This window comes from Salvelinus fontinalis, chromosome 4, assembly GCF_029448725.1.
Source record: "Salvelinus fontinalis isolate EN_2023a chromosome 4, ASM2944872v1, whole genome shotgun sequence".
In the NCBI taxonomy this organism is placed as follows: Eukaryota; Metazoa; Chordata; class Actinopteri; order Salmoniformes; family Salmonidae; genus Salvelinus; species Salvelinus fontinalis.
This window is the reverse complement of record NC_074668.1, coordinates 17,064,262-17,088,095: the sequence shown is the minus strand read 5'-3', so window position 1 is coordinate 17,088,095 and position 23,834 is coordinate 17,064,262. Positions and strand designations below refer to the sequence as shown.

Here is a 23,834-nt window from a genome sequence, read left to right as displayed (position 1 = left end):
CAGTAGACTGCTACAGGCTATGTTCATTGGTTAGAATTATACCTATTATACAATTATAGTAAGCAGTTGTGAGAGCAAAATAGATTTTGGAGAGGAAACTGGAAAGTTGGTGTGAGAGGGAGAGAAGACATCCATGTGGGGACACGGCGTGTTTGTGAGAGTGCAGTCTTGACATGTAGTATGTATTTCTTCAGGTGAGCAAAAATCTCTGCTCTCAAATTAATTTACTGCATGCGGAAGAGCTGTTCAAAGTCACACTCGCAAGCTCTCAAGTTTAACTCTCAAATGACTGCCTCGCCTGGTTCACCAACTACTTCTCAGATAGAGTTCAGTGTGTCAAATCGGAGGGCCTGTTGTCCGGACCTCTGGCAGTCTCTATGGGGGTGCCAAAGGGTTCAATTCTCGGGCTGACTCTTTTCTCTGTATGCATCAATGGTGTCGCTCTTGCTGCTGGTGATTCTCCGATCCACCTCTACGCAGACGACACCATTCTGTATACTTCTGGCCCTTCTTTGGACACTGCGTTAAACAGGCTTCAATGCCATACAACACTCCTTCCGTGGCCTCCAACTGCTCTTAAATGCAAGTAAAACTAAATGCATGCTCTTCAACCGACCGCTGCCCGCACCTGCCCGCCCGTCTAGCATCACTACTCTGGACGGTTCTGACTTAGAATATGTGGACAACTACAAATACCTAGATGTCTGGTTAGACTGTAAACTCTCCTTCCAGGCTCACATTAAGCATCTCCAATCCAAAATTAAATCTAGAATCGGCTTTCGCAACAAAGCATCCTTCACTCATGCTGCCAAACATACCCTCGTAAAACTGACTATCCTACCGATCCTTGACTTCGACGATGTCATTTACAAAATAGCCTCTAACACTCTACTCAGCAAGTTAGATGCAGTCTATCACAGTGCCATCCGTTTTGTCACCAAAGCCCCATATACCACCCACCACTGCGACTTGTATGCTCTCGTTGGCTGGCCCTCGCTTCATATTCGACGCCAAACCCATTGGCTCCAGGTCATCTATAAGTCTTTGCTAGGTAAAGCCGCGCCTTATCTCAGCTCACTGGTCACCATAGCAGCACCCACCGTAGCACGCGCTCCAGCAGGTATATTTCACTGGTCATCCCCTAAAGCCAACACCTCCTTTGGCCGCCTTTCCTTCCAGTTCTCTGCTGCCAATGACTGGAACAAATTGCAAAAATCACAGAAGCTGGAGTCTTATATCTCCCTCACTAACTTTAAGCTTCAGCTGTTAGAGCAGCTTACCGATCATTGTACCTGTACACAGCCCATCTGTAAATAGCCCACCCAACTACCTCATCCCCATATTGGTATTTATTTTTTTGCTCCTTTGCACCCCAGTATCTCTACTTGCCCATTCATCTTCTGCACATCTATCACTCCAGTGTTAATGCTAAATTGTAATTATTTCACCACTATGGCCTATTTATTGCCTTACCTCCCTAATCTTGCTACATTGGCACACACTGTATATAGACGTTTCTATTGTGTTATTGACTGTACGTTTGTTTATCCCATGTGTAACTCGGTGTTGTTTGTGTCGCACTGTTTTACTTTATCTTGGCCAGGTCGCAGTTGTAAATGAGAACTTGTTCTCTACTGGCCTACCAGGTTAAATAAAGGTGAAATAAAAAATAAAAACTTGCGCGCACCACGCTGGCCTGCGCTCGGGGGACCCTTCCTCTGCTCGCTCGACCACATTTCTTCTTTCTCCACTCAAGTGTTTGCTCGTGCAATGATGATTCATCTTGTGCCCGTTCGACTTTTGAATCAGATTTGACACCATATACTTCAAACTGCCTTATGCTACAAAAACAGGAGATAAGCTCCTACCGAGCTGTTCTGGATTTTACAGATTGGCATTCACAGTGTCTCCAAATAGGTCTACTATGTTGTGGTGTTAACCACTGGCATATTTGCTTTCACTGAATATTTGAGTTTCTGAATGCTATCATAAATATGGAGGAGTTGGGGCACTGAGAGATCATCTTCCACAGAAACCGCGGTATGGCGAATCTCTCTATAGATACACTGAGTGTACAAAACCTTAGATACACCTTCCTAATATTGAGTTGCACCCCCTTTTGCCCTTAGTCTCAGTTTGTCTAGCCCATGTTGACTCCAATGCTTCCCACAGTTGTGTCAAGTTGACTGGATGTCCTTTGGGTGGTGGACCATTCTCGATACACACAGGAAATTGTTAAGCATGAAAAACCCAACAGCGTTGCAGTTCTTGACACACTCAAACTGGTGAGCCTCCTAGAGATGAGAGGAGGATGAATTGTTTACCGGCTGCACCAGCACGTTGTTCTTTCCAAACAGCAGGGTGGCTCTGTTGTTCTGGTGCAGGGACTCCACGTAGTCCCGCGCTGAAGGTGAGGGCCGCTCCTCCATGCTGTTACTGGAATGCCTCTTCTGGATCTGGAAACACAGAGAGTGTGTTTGTATTTACCCCATCTCAATCCATCCTCCCATCCGTCCATCCAACTTCCATATATTGGCCAGTTAGTTTCACACATCACTGTTGCAAAATGAATGTATGATGCCATATTGTTCATCCACCATTGAGCACATTTAGTTTATTCCATACAGTTAACCACAATGATCATCCACTGGGAATGAATTAGCAACGGCTAATCAAGTATTATAATGTTACCCAGCTTATACAGCTCTTAGAAACCCTTTCAGCCATGTATTTGATTTCAGGCTGCTACACTGACTCAAACGATGTAACATCAGAAATGTGTTTGGTTGATTGAAGAAAAATGAAATGGGAAACCATTTGCCACTCTGTTTCTGATGACAAAGCCCATTATGTTTGCCTCTAGGGTACAAAAGATACAGTGCTGCAATAAACAGCTCTCAGTTGTCAATGTCGAATGAGAATGGTGGTACATGGTGAGATGATTCTAGCTGCAGGGGTCAATGATAATGTGAAGAGTAGTTCCAGAAAATACACTCTGTCCTCTCCCACAGGACACAATGTGCTCCTTAATGCATTGACAGCAGCAGGTCTTCTTCTACTGAAAGAGAGAGGCTGGGGGAGGCTTCAATGACAGGATTGGTCACGGATATCCCCGCTACGTTTGAGCTAATAGTGTGCAGTGTCAGCAAAACAAAGATATGAAATAATCAATAGAGAAATGTATACCAGGGGATAATGTGGTCATGTTCAATCTTATTTGGGGGAGTTTGGAAGAGTAGTGGGACATTATTTAGAACCCCTACCCTTCCCAGGAAACTTACACAGAGAGCAGGCCTCTTGGTGGGGGAGTCCTGTCTGCAGTGGCCACTGTGGATGCGGTGTCTCTGGACCAGCTCATCGGCCGAGGGGTCTGTCCAGAAGTGGTCCGCCGTCTTCATCTTTGTGTACTCCAAGGCACAGGGCCCCACTGCCAGAGTACAGAATAATAGCGTGAAAAGACGCATCGGTGCCCAGTGTGAGGAGAATCACTTACATTAATTGGTGCCCCGTGTGAGAGGAAATCCCCTACTACACTGGTATATTGTCTGAGATGAGATGTTTATGAATAAAAGCTTAACCATGTGGAATCATTACCTAACAAAGAGGCCAGAATGGGTCCGTCCACCGGATCCATCAGAATAGCCTCTTTTTCATAGAATTTACTGGAACATAAAAACGTTATGGAGGTGAGCTGTGCATTTCTGGATTTCCTTTGCCTCCTCCCTGCAGGTGACCATGCCATTTCACCCTCTTGTGACTCACCTGCTGTTCTCCACGAGGTAGAGCACGATCTTGTCCAGCACCTTCTCGATGAGGGCCGTGCGGATCCAAAGGTTTCTGACCACCTGCGGGCTGAGGCTGGGCAGCCTGGACAGTATCCGTAAGCTATCCTGGTTGGGCAAACTTTGGTTCCGTCTGCAACGTAGAAACAGGGGAGAGGGAGGGAGGGAGGAACTCAGAGGTTACCTTTGGTTATTTTCTACCAGTGATAATTTATTATGTGACACCTGCATTGCATCAGTAAACTATAATTATGTGTGAGTAGAGTTGTCATGTATGACAGAGATCATGTTTAGGATTTGTTAGCAGTAATATACAGTAACAGCTCTTTGCTTTTGAGTGCTATGGTCTGTGTCTGTACAGGGATTCGGTGGTGTGTTTGTGTCTGTACAAAGGTGTGTGTGCTCTCACTTGCTCTCCGTGATCTGTTCCAGCTCCTGAGCCTTTCTGCACAGCTCCTCTGCCGGGGCGAAGCTCTTCCCCACCTTCATGAAGAGCGCTGCTATCTTGTTGCTACGCAGGAATCCCGCCGCTCGCCGCTTAAGCCCATGGAGAATGCACGCCTCCACCGCAGCTGCACACACACACACAAATAGGCACAGAAATAATAGTACATTTCAAAATCTAGATGAGAAACAGTTTGAGAATTCACTGAAACTTGTCACCATTATGAATCATTTATGTTCTGCATTTTAATATTTCATTAAACTTTATTAAAAATGTAATATCACTGTATGATGCTGGTGTTGAGTTACAAGATGCAATACATTATATGACATACGATGATGAATGCACACCACAGAAGGCTGCTGAGGAGAGGACGGCTCATAATGTCTGGAATGGAGTGAATGGAATGATATTAAACACATGAAAACTACGTGTTTAATGAGTTCAATACCATTACATTTATTACGTTCCAGCCATTACTATGAGCCGCCAGAGCTGGTCCTCCCCAATTAAGTTGCCACCAACCTCCTGTGATGCACACACATGTAGTGTCAATAGAAGGGGATTCACATTCTTAAAAAACACATCCACCATCATACTGTGTTGTAAAAAATATGATACATGGTCCTAAATAAAAATCTCTCAATACCCATAGAGAATCTGCCTATTATAGTACTTAGCTTCTGTGTAATTGTGACTGAGCCGTATGATGGACACTTCAGACAAAGTTCTGCGGCTTGAGGCTGTTATGAAAGTGGTTCAAATAAGGCAATCCTTTTTATTACGTTATACTTAAACATAATTATATTTTCCTAAGCCAAGAGCTTATCCAGTAAACACTAGTGCACACACGCACCGCATGCACACATACACACGAACAGACACGTCTTTCTATAAGGCCTATGTGGCAGTGCCTTGAGCAATTTTGACATTTGAGCTCTCTCTCATGACTAATCCCGTGGTTGTCATGGAAACCCCTGCTGATGGAGTGCACCAGTGCTGAGAAAGAAAGCAGTGGAGGGAGAATCTCTCTCTGCCTGTGATGTACTTTCAACCAACTTTGCCAATACAGCTATAACCTAGCCTATATCAAAATAATTCCCATACCATGTCCATTATTGCACTGAATAACTAAACTTTACTTATAATGTATTTAAATCTAAATAAAAACCGAGTAATCAGAGTTCATAAAACTATGTAATCTGAATGGATGATCTCCGTATGTGTGGTTCCCACCATGAAGCATGGAGGAGGAGGTGTGATTGTGTGGGGGTGCTTTGTTTGTGACACTGTAAGTGATTTATTTACAATTCAAGGCACACTTAACCAGCATGGCTACCACAGCATTTTGCAGCGATAAGCCATCTAATCTGGTTTGCGCTTGGTGGGACTATCATTTGTTTTTCAACAGGTCAATGACCCAACACACCTCCAGGCTGTGTAAGGGCAATTTGACCAAGATGGAGAGTGATGGGGTGCTGCATCAGATGACCTGGCCTCCACAATCACCCGACCTCAACCCAATTGAGATGGTTAGGGATGAGTTGGACCGCAGAATGAAGGGAAAGCAGCCAACAAGTGCCAACAACTGTTGGAAAAGCATTCCAGGTGAAGCTGGTTGAGAGAATTCAAAGAGTGTGCAAAGTTCTCATCAAGGCAAAGGGTGGCTACTTTGAAGAATCTAAAATCTAAACTATATTTTGATTTGTTTGCTTTTTTAGTTACTACATGATTCCATATGTGTTATTTCCTAGTTTTGATGTCTTCCCTATTATTCTACAATGTAGAAAATAGTAAAACCCTTGAATGAGTAGGTGTGTTCCAAACTTTTGACTGGTACTGTATATATTTACTATATTTTCCAGCTATTCTGTAGCTTTATAATCCTAATGTTGGAGCAGTGTTGTGTATATTCTCACTAATACAGTATGTACTTCATCTCTTCCTCGCTCTCTCTTTCTTCCTTCCTTTCTCTTTATCTTGGTGCACGTCTCTGTTTTCTTCCTTATTATTAGAGGAGCGAGAAATGTAATTCCGTGACAAAGATGTCTCAATAGGATGCCCCTCATCTTTCAAACTACTAGAAAATACACTGCAATATTGAAAATAAATCAGCATTTCCAGAGGGTGAAACCTCCTTGGCTTTGCGGTACTTTGGCCTAACATAAGCCCGGGAGCCATACAACCAAAGCAATATCCTTTGTGTCAAATAAACCCTTAAAGGAAACGAGTGGCTGGACCCTGTCCACTTTCCACACAGGAGGCACTCTTATTTAAAAGGTAATTACAGCTGCTGGAGTAATGACCCCTAATCAGCCCCGTATCTGTGGCAACAGAACACATTAAGGGACTCAGAGTGTCTGTGTTGCCACTGACCAGGAATTCTCAGCACTACGACACACTCAACACATTCTAAATACGGCCAACCACACTATTGGCTTAGATTAATTATTCAATGCCAACATCATGCCTACCCTGGGTGCCAGTCTGTTTCTGGTCTCTTGCTATATCCTTATTGAAATGGTATGGCAATTCCATAACGAGTTGATAAGAGTGCAGAAACAGATTGGCACTCAGGCTACTTCATGACCACGTTGAGAAAGATACACATTTAAAGATTGGCTTCATTAACAATTGGATGGCTTAACTAAATAAAGATCCTATTAAATTAGTATTCTATTTCCTAAGTCTATGGTTACTATCTCTGTCACAGCAATGTGAAGGGAAGGGAAAAATAGCTATTTTGGTGAGGAGAACAGGAAGAAGGGACGGGGCGTGACTAACACTTGATATTTCCCGGGCGCTCCTGCCTAGGCGACTTGAATATTTGACCATGATGATAGAGGCTAATTACTCCCCGGTGACCTGCCTGAGCAAGTCCTCGCCTCACGCCTTCCCTTTCCCCCTCCCCTCTCCCTCCATCTCCATCCTGTGATCTCTGCACACAGACATATTTGTGTGACAGCTTGGTGTAAAACCTGGGACAGCATTGTAGAACGTGGGGGGAGCTAACACTAACAGCCATATGAGGTAAAGGGAAAGCTCTTACTTCGAGGTCTGTTAATAGTCAGGATACTCTCCTGTTGTAGTCGGGGAGGAAGAGACCTTCCTTGGAGATTGATCACACAGTTATCAGCTAGCAGTGGGCACATGCACAGATAGAGCCCTATGGGTGCTGGAGCACCTGCCCTTTTGTCCTCCTATGAAAAAAGTGTCCTTATGATTGGTGGCGTTTAAAAAAAACGAATGACTTTTTATTACATTTTTGTATCTGTTTTCTCTCTTGTAAATTTAAAGGCAACGAATTGCCTATCAAACTAGATCATTTCTCATAAAAAGCAGGAATCTTAAAAAAAAAAAGTCCCCTCCCCTGCCCTTCTGCGGCCGTGAGAGCGGCAGTGCATTGCTGCACTCTTCCTCGTTGCATGCACGAGCTACCCACCGGTGCAGAGCGGTGAGTTTGAAATTAATACGGCCAGTAGTAGGATACTTTGGAGTTGCTAGCATGTGTTGTCTGAGGGGGCAACAGCAGTTCGACTGTTTGTCAGTAGCATAACAAATTCAAGTAAAGATTAGCATAGCCTAGCTAACTAGCTGATTAATCTAGCCAACATTAGCAACATTGTTTCCGCTGCATTCATTCATTTGGTAATTGTAGCCACTGCAAACAAAAAAAACTAAAATGTTACATCATAATATTTCTACCAAACATACTTTCAATAATATGTCCGAGTACAGCACCGGTTTAAAGGTTATTTGGCTCTTTGTGCCACTGTGGCAGCCAAAACTGCCTGTGCAGAAAACTCAGTGCACTGTCTTCAAGACAGAGCACTAGTCTTTGGAGAGACTCTGAGAAGATCTTAATTGCATACTGCTCTCGTCCTCTCTCCTTCTCAAAACCCATTGGATGAGAAAGCCAGAGGTCCCACCCCTCTGATCTTCTCCTCCAATGTGGTTTTGGAGAGATTACTCGAGGAGTATGCAAATTAGATTTTTCCCTAGAGACAGCCCATAGTTTGTGGTATGGCCTACATATTAGTAACTTTGTCAATCCTCCTCAGATATCACCCCTCACCTAGTCAAGTCTCAACCCTGCACATTTTGCCATGAGGCAGACAGAAAATGTTGCTGTTTTAAAGCTAATTTCCTTCAATTCTATACATTTTACCATGGTGCAGAGAGAACATTTTCTGTTTTATAGCTAATCTCATGTTATTCTAAATTTTTTGGCATGAGGCTGAGAGAAAATGTTGCAGTTTTAAAGCTAATTTATTGCAATGACATGTTGGCTTATGGCATGTTCATAAAATAAAACAAATCGGGAAGTACTTTTAAAAAGTCACTTGAGCTGACCTTTTCACAGTTGTTCTATAAACGACACTGCAACAAAAATCTGACCTTTTCACAGTTGTTCTATAAACGACACTGCAACAAAAATGTCCAGAGGAAACACAGATTAGTGATGATCAGCTGATAAAGCCAAGCCCAGTCCCGCTTCTAGCAAAGTTAGTTAATTTCATCTTTGGTTCTAGCTTGCTTAGCTTACAATGTGTGATGAGTGAGTGTATTTTTGCAGAAAATGTAATGTTATTAAGGTGCCTTTTTTAAACTTTGAGCACCCACCACCCACCTGGCTAGCAGACCCTCAAACCCACCACCCACCTGGCTAGCAGACCCTCAAACCCACCACCCACCTGGCTAGCAGACCCTCAAACCCACCACCCACCTGGCTAGCAGACCCTCAAACCCACCACCCACCTGGCTAGCAGACCCTCAAACCCTCCACCCACCTGGCTAGCAGACCCTCAAACCCTCCACCCACCTGGCTAGCAGACCCTCAAACCCACCACCCACCTGGCTAGCAGACCCTCAAACCCACCACCCACCTGGCTAGCAGACCCTCAAACCCACCACCCACCTGGCTAGCAGACCCTCAAACCCACCACCCACCTGGCTAGCAGACCCTCAAACCCACCACCCACCTGGCTAGCAGACCCTCAAACCCACCACCCACCTGGCTAGCAGACCCTCAAACCCACCACCCACCTGGCTAGCAGACCCTCAAACCCACCACCCACCTGGCTAGCAGACCCTCAAACCCACCACCCACCTGGCTAGCAGACCCTCAAACCCACCACCCACCTGGCTAGCAGACCCTCAAACCCACCACCCACCTGGCTAGCAGACCCTCAAACCCACCACCCACCTGGCTAGCAGACCCTCAAACCCACCACCCACCTGGCTAGCAGACCCTCAAACCCACCACCCACCTGGCTAGCAGACCCTCAAACCCACCACCCACCTGGCTAGCAGACCCTCAAACCCTCCACCCACCTGGCTAGCAGACCCTCAAACCCTCCACCCACAGGTTGATGTGATATGCAGATTTGGTCCTTTTCTCTACCACTTTTATCAGTTGATAAAATATCCTGCGACTTCGGTAGGATGTCAGTGAGGCTTGATGAGCCTGTGAAGAATGTCTGAGGGACTATGAAATTATTATTTCACCCCCCTATGCAGTACAGCAGATAGTCACTAATTAAAATGGCGCCGGAAGAAATGGCAGCAGTTTTACGGGCGCCTACCCAATTGTGCTATTATGTGTTTTTTTTTCACATTATCTGTAACTTCTTTTGTACATAATGTTTCTGCCACCGTATCTTTCTGCCACCGTATCTTACAGCTGTTGTAAACAACAGCTGGTGCACGAAATCTAAGGAAGTCTCTAGATTTTGCTCGTCTGAAGTAAAATATCTTATGATAAACTATAGACCACACTATTTGCCAAGAGAGTTTTCATCTATACTTTTCATGGCTGTTTATTTACCACCACGGATGCTGGCACTAAGACCGCACACAGTCAGCTGTATAAGGAAATAAGCAAACAAGAAACCGCTCACCCAGAGGCGGCGCTCCTACTGGCCGGAGACTTTACTGCAGGGAAACTTAAATCAGTTTTACCTAATCTCTATCAACATGTTAAATGCGCAACCAGAGGGAAACAAATTCTAGATCACCTGTACTCCACACACAGAGACGCATACAAAGCTCTCCCTCTCCCTCCATTTGGTAAATCTGACCACAATTCTATCCTCCTGATTCCTGCTTACAAGCAAAAATTCAAGCAGGAAGCACCAATGACTCGGTCTATAAAAAAGTGGTCAGATGAAGCAGATGCTAAACTACAGGACTGTTTTGCAATTACAGACTGGAGCATGTTCCGGGATTCTTCAGAATGCATTGAGGAGTACACCATATCAGTCACTGGCTTTATCAATAAGTGCATCGAGGACGTCGTCCCCACAGTGACTGTACATGAAGAGGGTAGTGCGAACAGCCCAGTACATCACTGGGGCTAAGCTGCCTGAACTCCAGGACCTCTACACCAGGCGGTGCCGAAGGAAGGCCCTATAAATTGTCAAAGACCCCAGCCACCCCAGTCATAGACTGTTCTCTCTACTACCGCATGGCAAGCGGTACCAGAGCATCACGTTTGGGACCAAAAGGCTTCTCAACAGCTTTTACCCCCAAGCCATAAGACTCCTGAACAGGTAATCAAATGGCTACCCGGACTATTTGCATTGTGTGTGCCCCCCCAACCCCTCTTTTACGCTGCTGCTACTCTCTGTCTATCATACATGCATAGTCACTTTAACCATACATTCATGTACATACTACCTCAATTAGCCAGACTAACCGGTGCCCCCGCACATTGGCTACCAAGACTATCTGCATTGTGTCCCACCACCCGCCAACCCCTCTTTTACGCTACTGCTACTCTCTGTTTATCAAATATGCATAGTCACTTTAACCATACCTACATGTACATACCACCTCAATTAACCTTGACTAAGCGGTGCTTGTATATAGCCTCGCCACCGTTATTTTTCACTGTCTTTTTAATGTTGTTTTTTATTTCTTTACTTAACTACTGTTCACCTAATACCTGTTTTTTACTTAAAAATTGCACTGTTGGTAAGTAAGCATTTCACTATAAGGTCTACCTACACTTGTTGTATTCGGCGCACGTGACAAATAAACTTTGATTTGATTTATCACCTATACTTATGCTTTCAACAAGCCTTTTTTCTACCAACAACAAAGTGTTAAATCACTAAACTCTTGACGGGGCTTGACGACCTTGTTCCCTGGCTGTGTTGCATAAGAGGCGTCCCAGCAATAGTTGCAATGATGTAATTCTGACAGGTTTTCATTGTGATGTCAGGTTTTACAGAAGTCTTTTAATGGATCAGAAAAAGGGAAACCGGAACGGTTCTTATACCATATACTGTATACAGTGCGTTCGGAAAGTATTCAGACCACTTGACTTTTTCCACATTTTGTTACGTTTTTAGAAATATTTCCAAACATATTCAAAATAAAAAACAGATAACTTATTTACATAGATATTCAGACCCTTTGCTTCGAGACTCCAAATTGAGCTCAGGTGCATCCTGTTTCAATTGATCATCCTTGAGATGTTTCTACAACTTGATTGGAATCCACTTGTGGTAAATTAAATTGATTGGACATGATTTGGAAAGGCCCACATCTGTTTAAATAAGGTTCCACAGTTGACTGTCCCCAGTCCACCTGGCCTTGCTGCTGTTCCAGTTTCAACTGTTCTGCCTGCGGTTATGGAACCCCTACCTGTCCCAGACCTGCTGTTTTCAACTCTTAATGATCGGCTATGAAAAGCCAACTGACATTTATTCCTGATTATTATTTGACCATGCTTGTCATTTATGAACATTTTGAACATCTTGGCCTTGTTCTGTTATTATCTCCACCCGGCACAGCCAGAAGAGGACTGGCCACCCCTCATAGCCTGGTTCCTCTCTGTTAAGGCTGTCGCTCTCCTCATCCTCGGATGAGGTGAGGAGAGAAGGATCTTCAGACCAAAATGCGGTTTGCGGGAAATAAGCCATCTTTTATTTTATAACAACGATGAAGATGGCAACACGAAAACAAACACTTAAACAAACTTACAAAATAACAAAACGACGTAGAACGAAACCTGAACATAAACTTACATAACTGAACGTAAACTCACGAACAGGAAACAGACGACATCGAAACGTAATGAACAGCCAAACAGTCCCATATGTGAAAATACAACGAACACGAGAGACATCACAGGAGACAATCACCCACAAACAAACAGTGAGAACGCCCTACCTAAATATGACTCTTAATTAGAGGAAAACGCAAACCACCTGCCTCTAATCAAGAGCCATACCAGGTAACCCAAAACCAACATAGAAACAGATAACATAGACTGCCCACCCAAAACACATGCCCTGACCATAAACACATAAAAAACAACATAAAACAGGTCAGGACTGTTACAGAACCCCCCCCTCAAGGTGCGAACGCCGGGCGCACCAGCACAAAGTCCAGGGGAGGGTCTGGGTGGGCAGTTGACCACGGTGGTGGCTCCGGCTCAGGACGCTCTCCCCACACCACCATAGTCACTCCCCTCTTCTGTCTACCCCTTCCACTGACCACCCTAAAACTACCTTCCCCTAAATAAACAGCCAGCACCGGGACAAGGGGCAGCACCGGGACAAGGGGTAGCACCGGGACAAGGGGCAGCACCGGAACAAGGGGCAGCACCAGGATAAGGACCAGCACCGGAATAAGGGGCAGCACCGGGACAAGGGGCAGCACCGGGACAAGGGGCAGCACCGGGACAAGGGGCAGCACCGGGACAAGGGGCAGCACCGGGACAAGGGGCAGCACCGGGACAAGGGGCAGCACCGGGACAAGGGGCAGCACCGGGACAAGGGGCAGCACCGGGACAAGGGGCAGATCCCGGCTGAAGGACTCTGGCAGGTCCTGGCTGAGGAACTCTGGCAGGTCCTGTTTGGACGGCTCTGGCAGGTCCTGGCTGGACGGCTCTGGCAGGTCCTGGCTGGACGGCTCTGGCAGGTCATAGCAGGACGGCTCTGGCAGGTCCTGGCTGGACGGCTCTGGCAGGTCCTGGCTGGACGGCTCTGGCAGGTCCTGGCTGGACGGCTCTGGCAGGTCCTGGCTGGACGGCTCTGGCAGGTCCTGGCTGGACGGCTCTGGCAGGTCCTGGCTGGACGGCTCTGGCTCAGGCAGATCCTGTCTGGTTGGCGGCTCTGGCAGATCCTGTCTAGTTGGCGGCTCTGGCAGATCCTGTCTAGTTGGCGGCTCTGGCAGATCCTGTCTGGTTGGCGGCTCTGGCAGATCCTGTCTGGCGGGCGGCTCTAGCGGCTCCTGTCTGGCGGGCGGCTCTAGCGGCTCCTGTCTGGCGGACGGCTCTGTAGGCTCATGGCAGACGGGCGGCTTTGCAGGCTCATGACAGACGGGCGGCTTTGCAGGCTCATGGCAGACGGATGGCTCAGACGGCGCTGGGGAGACGGATGGCTCAGATGGCGCTGGGGAGACGGATGGCTCAGACGGCGCTGGGGAGACGGATGGCTCAGATGGCGCTGGGGAGACGGATGGCTCAGATGGCGCTGGGGAGACGGATGGCTCAGATGGCGCTGGGGAGACGGATGGCTCTGTAGGAAGGAGAAGGAGAGACAGCCTGGTGCGTGGTCTAGGCACTGGCTGCGCTGGAGAGGAGGAAACAGCAGGAGAGAGAACCCTGAGAGACAGCCTGGTACGGGGGGCTGCCACCGGAGGACTGGTACATGGAGGTGGCACCGGGTCTACCGGACCGTGAAGGAGGACACGTGCTCTTGAGCACCGAGCCTCCCCAACCCTACCAGGTTGAATGATCCCCGTAGCCCTGCCAGTGCAGCGAGGTGGAATAGCCCGCACTGGCCTATGCAGGCGAACCGGGGACACCACCTGTAAGGCTGGTGCCATGTACGCCGGCCCGAGGAGACGTACTGGAGGCCAGATACGTTGGGCCGGCTTCATGACATCCGGCTCGATGCCCAACCTAGCCCTCCCAGTGCGGCAAGGTGGAATAGCCCGCACTGGGCTAAGCACGCGTACTGGGGACACCGTGCGCTTTACCGCATAACACGGTGTCTTACCAGTACGACGCCTTCTACCTCCACGGTAAGCACGGGGAGTTGGCTCGGGTATCCTACCCGGCTTTGCCACACTCCTCGTGTGCCCCCCCCCAAGAAATTTTTTGGTCTGACTCACGGGCTCCCAACCGCGTCGTCGCGCTGCCTCCTCATACCAGCGCCTCTCAGCCTTCGCTGCTTCCAACTCCTCCTTTGGACGGCGATATTCCCCTGGTTGAGCCCAAGGTCCTCTACCGTCCAGGATCTCCTCCCAAGTCCAGAAGTCCTTGTTGCTCCGTAGAGCATTCCCATACCGCTTGGTCTTAGCGTGGTTGGGTGATTCTGTTAAGGCTGTCGCTCTCCTCATCCTCGGATGAGGTGAGGAGAGAAGGATCTTCAGACCAAAATGCGGTTTGCGGGAAATAAGCCATCTTTTATTTTATAACAACGATGAAGATGGCAACACGAAAACAAACACTTAAACAAACTTACAAAATAACAAAACGACGTAGAACGAAACCTGAACATAAACTTACATAACTGAACGTAAACTCACGAACAGGAAACAGACGACATCGAAACGTAATGAACAGCCAAACAGTCCCATATGTGAAAATACAACGAACACGAGAGACATCACAGGAGACAATCACCCACAAACAAACAGTGAGAACGCCCTACCTAAATATGACTCTTAATTAGAGGAAAACGCAAACCACCTGCCTCTAATCAAGAGCCATACCAGGTAACCCAAAACCAACATAGAAACAGATAACATAGACTGCCCACCCAAAACACATGCCCTGACCATAAACACATAAAAAACAACATAAAACAGGTCAGGACTGTTACACTCTCTAGGTTTCTTCCTAGGTTTTGGCCTTTCTAGGGAGTTTTTCCTAGCCACCGTGCTTCTACACCTGCATTGCTTGCTGTTTGGGGTTTTAGGCTGGGTTTCTGTACAGCACTTCGAGATATTAGCTGATGTACGAAGGGCTATATAAAATAAACTTGATTGATTGATGATTGACAGTGCATGTTAGAGCAAAAACCAAGCCATGAGGTCAAAGGAATTGTCCATAGAGCTTCGAGACAGGATTGTGTCGAGGCACAGATCTGGGAAAGGGTACCAAAAAATTTCTGCAGCATTGAAGATCCCCAAGAACACAGTGGCCTCCATCATTCTTAAATGGAAGAAGTTTGGAACCACCAAGACTCTTCCTAGCGCTGGCTGCCCGGCCAAACTGAGCAATCGGGGGAGAAGAGCTTTGGTCAGGGAGGCGACCAAGAACCCGATGGCCACTCTGACAGAGCTCCAGAGTTCCTCTATGGAGATGGAAGAACCTTCCAGGGGGACAACCATTTCTGCAGCACTCCACCAATCAGGCCTTAATGGTAGTGGTCAGACGGAAGCCACTCTTCAGTTAAAGGCACATGACAGCCCGCTTGGAGTTTGCCAAAAGGCACCTAAAGACTCTCAGACCATGAAAAACAAGATTCTCTGGTCTGATGAAACCAAGATTGAACTATTTAGCCTGAATGCAAAGCTGTCATCAAGGCAAAGGATGGTTACTTTGAAGAATCTTAAATATATTTTTTGGTACTACATTATTCATTATGTGTTATTATTCTACAATGTAGAACATAGTAAAAAAATAAGAACAATCCTTGAATGAGTAGGTGTGTCCAAACTTTTGATTGGTACTGTATGTAAAAACTTTTTTATTTTTTATAAATTAGCAAAAATGTCTAAAAACCTGTTTTTGCTTTGTCATTATGGGCTATTGTGTGTATTGATGAGGGAAAAAACTATTTAATTCATTTTAGAATAAGGCTGTAGCGTAACAAAATGTAGAAAAAGTCAAGGGGTCTGAATACTTTCCGAATGCACTGTATGTTGGGAAAAACAGCCTGACCATTGAAATCTGACTGACTTGTGTCTGATAGGATATCTGTTCCTTCTGATTGGCACAATGACAAAAGGTTAGATTTTTTTTCTGTTGTAGTGCAGGTGATTAATGAGCAAATACCACCAAATATGTCCCAATAGTTGAAACTCACCACAAAATGAGACGATGTGGCTGCTGTCTTCATGTACAAACTTCCTGGTGACAGCCTCTTCCATGATCTGCTTCACCTGTGAATGACATGGGGAGGAGACACTCAGACCTTCTCTACAAAACCCCTTATCTACGGGAGTGAGGAGGAGGGAAGGATTTATCAGGAAACATGTACAGAATTTGTTTTACATTGGGAACATACAGGGGGGAGGGAGGCAGGAAGGGAGGGTGAGAGAGAGAGAGAGAGAGAGAGAGAGAGAGAGAGAGAGAGAGAGAGAGAGAGAGAGAGAGAGAGAGAGAGAGAGAGAGAGAGAGAGAGAGATTAAGCTGAGCGGGAAGAGTGCATGCAAAGTTTGAAGGATGAGTCACCCAACTCGCATCAAGCAGATCTCAGATGGATAGGCCTGAAGAGGGCTGATGTTGGTGGGTGGGGGGCTAATTTATCCACACCTCTGGGGCCCACCTCACAGACTAGCTTTACAATCAAACCTCTTTAGATGTGAATTGAGAAAGAGAGAGTGAGAGCACAGTGTCACACGCTTTTCATGTCTCACCAGGGCTGGCACTATACGACACCTCTAATTGATTCAGTGACGTCGCAACCAGCAGAAACTTCACTCAAACACACAGCTTCGGAAAAACAAGCGGGAGGAGAGTTTTAGAGTACAAACGTTTGGTTTAATCAACACCAAGGTTTCCCTCTTGCTGACCCGGACACAGGCTGCTCACAGAGACAACATCAGACCTGCGCCCCAGATGCCTGATAACTCTGACCCTGTTGAATATGGGGACATCTCCTAGCACTGCCATTGCTCTGTATCCTGGAAATCAGCCTGCAGATAGAGCAGCCCAGATAGCACTAATTTCCTGTTGTAATAGGTCTTTTCTCAGAGGAGATATTACATTGCACAAAGAGAGGTGGTGCCTGCCTAGAGAACAATGCCACACACACAAACACACAGATACCCAAACATCTGTGCAGACATAGAGGAGCTTTGAATATCACTACAGGGGGCAGATTAAACAAATAATGCTCCATTCAAGCAAAAATATTTATAATTACTTGATTGTTTAACTGCCTCTATGTTGCAATCTCTGATTGTAAATCTAGTATGGTTAAACAAACCTGGGCCTGGTTTCCCAAAAGCATCTTAAGGCTATGTTCATCGTTAGGACCTTCGAACGAATCATTGTTAAATCGCCAAGCTGTTTCCCAAAACCATAGTTTCTAAAGTTGCACTTGAAATTTCTTGTTATTTACCGACTGCCTCAGACCACTAAGTGCATCGTTCGATGTGTTTTTTCCCTACCACATCACTTTATACACAGAAGATATCCACTAAACATAGAATCAAGATGTTTAACTGTCTCTCTGTGACCCCCAAACGAAGTTGACTGCAAACACAGAGTTGCCAATGTCTTTGCAATTGTTAAAAACAAGCAAAGGATAAAAAGATGCTTCAAATGAAAACTGGGATGACTGCAGTAAAATATAAATAGCCTACAGTATAGGCTACATAGGCCTATATATATTTTTTTTATTGAAATCAATTTCATGTTCATTCAATTGAGTTCTATTTTTCTAATTGTAGGCTACTGCCTGTAATTTGCCTAAATATATTGAATGATGTGTAACAACATGTGCACAATGATGTGCTAAATTCATCTGTGATTGATTGCATTATTATAGGGTAAGCATTAGAATAAGCAACCTCAATATTTGCAGCAATTAGGTGATAATATTGCTCTAGGAGCTGATCCGTCGTCAGTATTGTGGAAAAATTATAATGTTAAGGTAGAATTTGAATGGAGAAAGCTGATCAGACAGCAGCGCTGCCTTTCTTTCTTAACACTTACCGAATGTTCTTTCTGCATGGTGTTTTGGGAAATGTATGTTACATCTTCGGCCATTGTAGGAAAGTTGCATCGTTAAAACACTTCGTTAAAACACAAGTTGCATCGTTAAAACACAAGTTCAATTGCTATCGGGAAATCAGGCCCTGAAGGTAAAATAATCTGTCATAAGTGTAATAGAGGTGGTTCAGTGAACTATGATCATGTGATGAGTAACCTTGCCCCTGTAGACTTGCTAATGCCCTAGAATCAGATCAGTGTGCAAACACAGTCTTTTGGCATACAGGAGAACGCAGTATTTGAACCCAGATGGTCACATTGGTGTATATGGTCTCTGTGAGGAGAAAGAGCTCAAAGGGGTGTAAAGTGTAAGAGGCAAGCTAACAGGAGTTTGAGGTCAGGTCACATAAGGATAAAATCAGCCATTTCAATTTGTGGATGTGAAATTTGCCCATAACATGTTGGCTGGAGTACATTGGTGACACCACCTTTCCCGAGTTCCAGTTTTGTTGCTCTGTTGGCTAAAACATCCCCCCTTTTGCCCTCAGAACAGCCTCAATTTGTTGGGGCATGGATTCTACAAGGTGTTGAAAGCATTCTACAGGGATGTTGGCCCATGTTGACTCCATTGTTTCCCAAAGTTGTGTCTAGTTGGCTGGATGTCCTTTTTGTGGTTGACCACTGTTGATACACACGGGAAACTGAACATGAAAAATCCAGCAGCATTGCAGTTCTTGACACAAACCTACTACCATACCCGGTTCAAAGGCACTTAAAGGGGAATTTCAACCTGGCTCTGCCACGGCATGTAGTCATTAGTATTTTAACATTACGTTTTTATCATAAACATCACAATTATTCAAACCACAAGCTAGAACTAGCACATTTTCATTATAATAGTAGAATCGGGAAGTTTCGACTCCCTGTGTTTTGACTCCCCATTCCATTCTTGTGTATTGGTGTCTCTGATGGGTCTTTGGCCTGGTTTGCTAACACTCTCTCTCAAAGAGTGCAGTGTATAAAGTCAGAACACATCTGCTGTCTCAGCCACTGCCTGTCACCATGGGAGTACCCCAAGGCTCAATCCTAGGCCCCACCCTCTTCTCAATTTACATCAACAACATAGCTCAGGCAGTAGGAAGCTCTCTCATTCATTTATATGCAGATGATACAGTTTATACTCAGCTGGCCCCTCCCTGGAATTTGTGTTAAACGCTCTACAACAAAGCTTTCTTAGTGTCCAACAAGCATTCTCTACCCTTAACCTTGGTTCAGAACACCTCCAAAACAAAGGTCATGTGGTTTGGTAAGAAGAATGCCCCTCTTCCCACAGGTGTTATTACTACCTCTGAGGGTTTAGAGCTTGAGGTAGTTACCTCATATAAGTACTTGGGAGTATGGCTAGACGGTACACTGTCCTTCTCTCAGCACATTTCAAAGCTGCAGGCTAAAGTTAAATCTAGACTCTTTCACCCCAGCTGCCAAAGTAACCCTGATTCAGATGGCCATCCTACCCATGCTAGATTATGGAGACGTAATTTATAGATCGCCAGGGATGGGTGCTCTCGAGCGACTAGATGTTCTTTACCATTCGGCCATCAGATTTGCCACCAATGCTCTTTATAGAACACATCACTGCACTCTATACTCCTCTGTAAACTGGTCATCTCTGTATACCCGTCACAAGACCCACTGGTTGAAGCTTATTTATAAAACCCTCTTAGGCCTCACTTCCCCCTATCTGAGATATCTACTGCAGCCGTCATCCTCCAAATACAACATCCGTTCTGCCAGTCACATTCTGTTAAAGGTCCCCAAAGCACACACATCCCTAGGTCGGTCGTCTTTCTAGTTCGCTGCAGCTAGCGACTGGAATGAGCTGCAACAGGCACTCAAACTGGACAATGTTATCTCAATCTCTTCATTCAAAGACTCAATCATGGACACTCTTACTGACAGTTGTGGCTGCTTTGCATGATGTATTGTTGTCTCTACCTTCTTGTCCTTTGTGCTGTTGTCTGTGCCCAATAATGTTTGTACCATATTTTGTGCTGCTACCATGTTGTGCTGCTGCCATGTTGTGTTTCTACCATGTTGTTGTCATGTTGTGTTGCTACCATGCTGTGTTGTCATGAGTTGCTACCTTGCTATGTTGTTGTCGTAGGTCTCTCTTTATGTAGTGTTGTGTTGTCTCTCTTGTCGTGATGTGTGTTTTGTCCTATATTTAAAAATAAAATAACATTAATCCCCCCTGTCCCCGCAGGAGGCCTTTTGCCGTTTGGTAGGATGTGAAATGTTTTTTTAATTGACTTGCCTAGTTAAATAAATGGTCAAAAAAAGCAATGAAATATATGATAAAGGTGATGACTTTGGTATTTATTTATTTTTCCTAATTGTAATTGTATAGTTATTTGGTTTGTTTTGTACCTGTTTGTATCTCAGAAGACCATATCCTTAATAATATCCATCATACACTGCTCAAAAAAATAAAGGGAACACTTAAACAACACAATGTAACTCCAAGTCAATCACACTTCTGTGAAATCAAACTGTCCACTTAGGAAGCAACACTGATTGACAATAAATTTCACATGCTGTTGTGCAAATGGAATAGACAAAAGGTGGAAATTATAGGCAATTAGCAAGACACCCCTAATAAAGGAGTCGTTCTGCATGTGGTGACCACAGACCACTTCTCAGTTCCTATGCTTCCTGGCTGATGTTTTGGTCACTTTTGAATGCTGGCGGTGCTTTCACTCTAGTGGTAGCATGAGACGGAGTCTACAACCCACACAAGTGGCTCAGGTAGTGCAGCTCATCCAGGATGGCACATCAATGCGAGCTATGGCAAGAAGGTTCGCTGTGTCTGTCAGCGTAGTGTCCAGAGCATGGAGGCGCTACCAGGAGACAGGCCAGTACATCAGGAGACGTGGAGGAGGCCGTAGGAGGGCAACAACCCAGCAGCAGGACCGCTACCTTCGCCTTTGTGCAAGGAGGAGCACGGCCAGGGGGTGACTTGCTAATTCCACCTTTTTTCTATTCCATTTGCACAACAGCATGTGAAATTTATTTTCAATCAGTGTTGCTTCCTAAGTGGACAGTTTGATTTCACAGAAGTGTAATTGACTTGGAGTTACATTGTGTTGTTTAAGTGTTCCCTTTATTTTTTTGAGCAGTGTATTTACTTCATAAACACTAATTATACTATCTTGACTGCGCATAGTACAGACGCATGGTACAGACACATGGTACAGACACATAATACAGACACATAGTACAGACACATAGTACTGCCACATAGTACTGCCACATAGTACAGACACATAGTAGAGACACATAGTACTGACACATAGTACAGACACATAGTACTGACACATAGTATTGACATAATACTGACACATAGTACTGACACATAGTACTGACACAGTACCGACACATAGTACTGACACATAGTATTGACATAATACTGACACAGTACTGACACATAGTACTGACACTCACTCCGCAGTAGTTGGGAAAGGGTACGGGAGCTGGACACACAGCAACCTAGACCCCCGCTGCTGTCGGAGATCACGCCTACTGACTCAAGGTAGCTGGGGAATGGGTAGGCGATTCAGATAATAATAATGATGACGCTGATCATGATGTTTCCACTACCTCTATAATGAATTGCTGTGCTGTAAACCCACGCTTGAAAAACAATAAAAATATAAGTACAAAAATAATAAAAAAAGGAACTAAATGTGTTATTCGCCCCAACACACACACACACAATAGCCCGCAGTGTGCTAGCTAGCGTATAATGTTCAGACTGCCCTGTCCTGACAGTTCTGCCACTCTCTCCAGACCCTGATTCAATGAGACAACCCGAGGCCTTGAGAGCAAATCTGTCTCATTTGTCTGACATCACTGATATGATATCGGACTAGTTGACTGGCTGAAGATATCACCTTCCATCTTTTTATTTTTTTCACACACACACAAAGTCATTTTTGGTGCGTTAACCTTTGTGCTTCAATATATTTCTCTGGAACGGATTACAGGATTGTCTGTCCTCTATTAACATTTTGAAGCAAAGCTTCACAGTGTTGTAATGTACTCCTGATACTGTAGTTTTTCTTTAAGAATTTAAATTAAAAGCATACATTTTATACAAAAGTGAAGTAGCTCTGAATACCCAAATCCCCTTGTTTTGTCCCTGAGCCCTCCCCATCCAGGTGCTTGGAAAGCAGGAAGCAGTCATTTCAAAGGAAGCACCTGCTTTTCTCCCACAAGACTACTGATGGAGAGAGCAACAAGAGAAAACAACAACAACAGAACCCTATAATAAAACTAGCCCTGATTGCACTCGCTCTTGGGTGCCCGCCATCTATGAGTCACTCCAGACAGATTGAGATCTGAAAGGAAGCGTTAGCCATTGACTAATATGGCTGTTATCTTTAGGAAACATTTTCAAAATGCTTTGAAATAAAAACGATTGCAATATTGTTGTCACGTTCGTTATAGCGATGAGACCAAAGCGCAGCGTGATTTGAATGCATCTTCTTTTAATAAAGAAAGAACACGGAATGAACTATACAAAAACAACAAAACGAACGTGAAGCTATATAATCATAGTGCTGACACAAGCAACTAACCATAGACATAGATAATCACCCACGAAATACTCAAGGAATATGGCTGCCTAAATATGGTTCCCAATCAGAGACAACGATAAACATCTGCCTCTAATTGAGAACCAATCTAGGCAACCATAGACATACAAAAACCCCTAGACTGGCCCAACCCCATAAACATACAAAAACCCTAGACAGGACAAAAAACATATATCACACATGTCACACCCTGACCTAACCAAAATAATAAAGAAAACAAAGAATACTAAGGTCAGGGCGTGACAATAGTAAGATTTGTCAATTTGAACAGTGAACATATAGGGTAGATATTTTCAATATGCTTTCAGAAATACTACTACCACTACTACTAATCATTATTATTATTGTTATTACTACTACAGTACATGTTATGTATATCGCGCTTTTCTAGGACCGAAAGTCGCTTTACATAGTTTTCTGAAAAGTGGAAAATATTGGTGACTCATGAAGTATGCGAACTGAGACTTGAAGTGTGTAATGAAGTGAAGTGTATAAGTACAGCATATATACAATGACATTGTAGACAATTCCTTGCTTCCAACTTTGTGGCAACAGTTTGGAGAAGGTCCTTTTCTACTTCAGCATGACAATGCCCCTGTGCACAAAGCGAGGTCCATACAAAAATGATTTGTCGAGATCAGTGTGGAAAAACTTCACTGGCCTGCAGAGAGCCCTGACCTCAACCCCATCGAACACCTTTTGGATTAATTGGAACCCCAACTGCGAGCCAGGCCTAATCGCCCAACATCAGTTCCCGACCTCACTAATGCTCGTGGCTGAATGGAAGCAAGTCCCTGCAGCAATGTTCCAACATCTAGTGGAAAGCCTTTCCATAAGAGTGGAGGCTGTTATAGCAGCAAAGGTGGGACCAACTCCATATTAATGCCCATGATTTTGGAATGATATGTTCGACGAGCAGGTGTCCACATACTTTTGGTCATGTAGTGTACTTTAACATCTGCAAATCTGTGTACATGACAAATAAACTTTGATTTCATGTGCATTGATTGGTAGGCAGCTAAAGTAAATGTGCAAACTGCAGGGCACGT

The 23,834-nt window shown here is 44.9% G+C and overlaps 1 protein-coding gene and 1 long non-coding RNA gene across 4 annotated transcripts in view; one reads left to right on the top strand and one right to left on the bottom strand.

Annotated features, from left to right (window-relative positions):
* LOC129853199 (uncharacterized) overlaps nt 1-4,355 on the top strand; it is a 65,594-nt gene extending 61,239 nt beyond the window's left edge. The window contains exon 2 of the long non-coding RNA XR_008759097.1: nt 3,730-4,355. This is a non-coding gene — a long non-coding RNA (uncharacterized LOC129853199). The remainder of the gene's footprint in view (nt 1-3,729) is intronic.
* LOC129853198 (small G protein signaling modulator 1-like) overlaps nt 1-23,834 on the bottom strand; it is a 98,182-nt gene that overhangs the window by 64,526 nt on the left and 9,822 nt on the right. For all 3 annotated transcript variants that reach the window (XM_055918957.1, XM_055918953.1, XM_055918954.1), the window contains exons 3-8: nt 16,278-16,353; nt 4,192-4,354; nt 3,763-3,915; nt 3,595-3,662; nt 3,282-3,427; nt 2,325-2,456 (exon numbers count right to left, since the gene is read on the bottom strand). In XM_055918957.1, the coding sequence (XP_055774932.1) occupies nt 2,325-2,456; nt 3,282-3,427; nt 3,595-3,662; nt 3,763-3,915; nt 4,192-4,354; nt 16,278-16,353 (738 nt within the window). The remainder of the gene's footprint in view (nt 1-2,324; nt 2,457-3,281; nt 3,428-3,594; nt 3,663-3,762; nt 3,916-4,191; nt 4,355-16,277; nt 16,354-23,834) is intronic.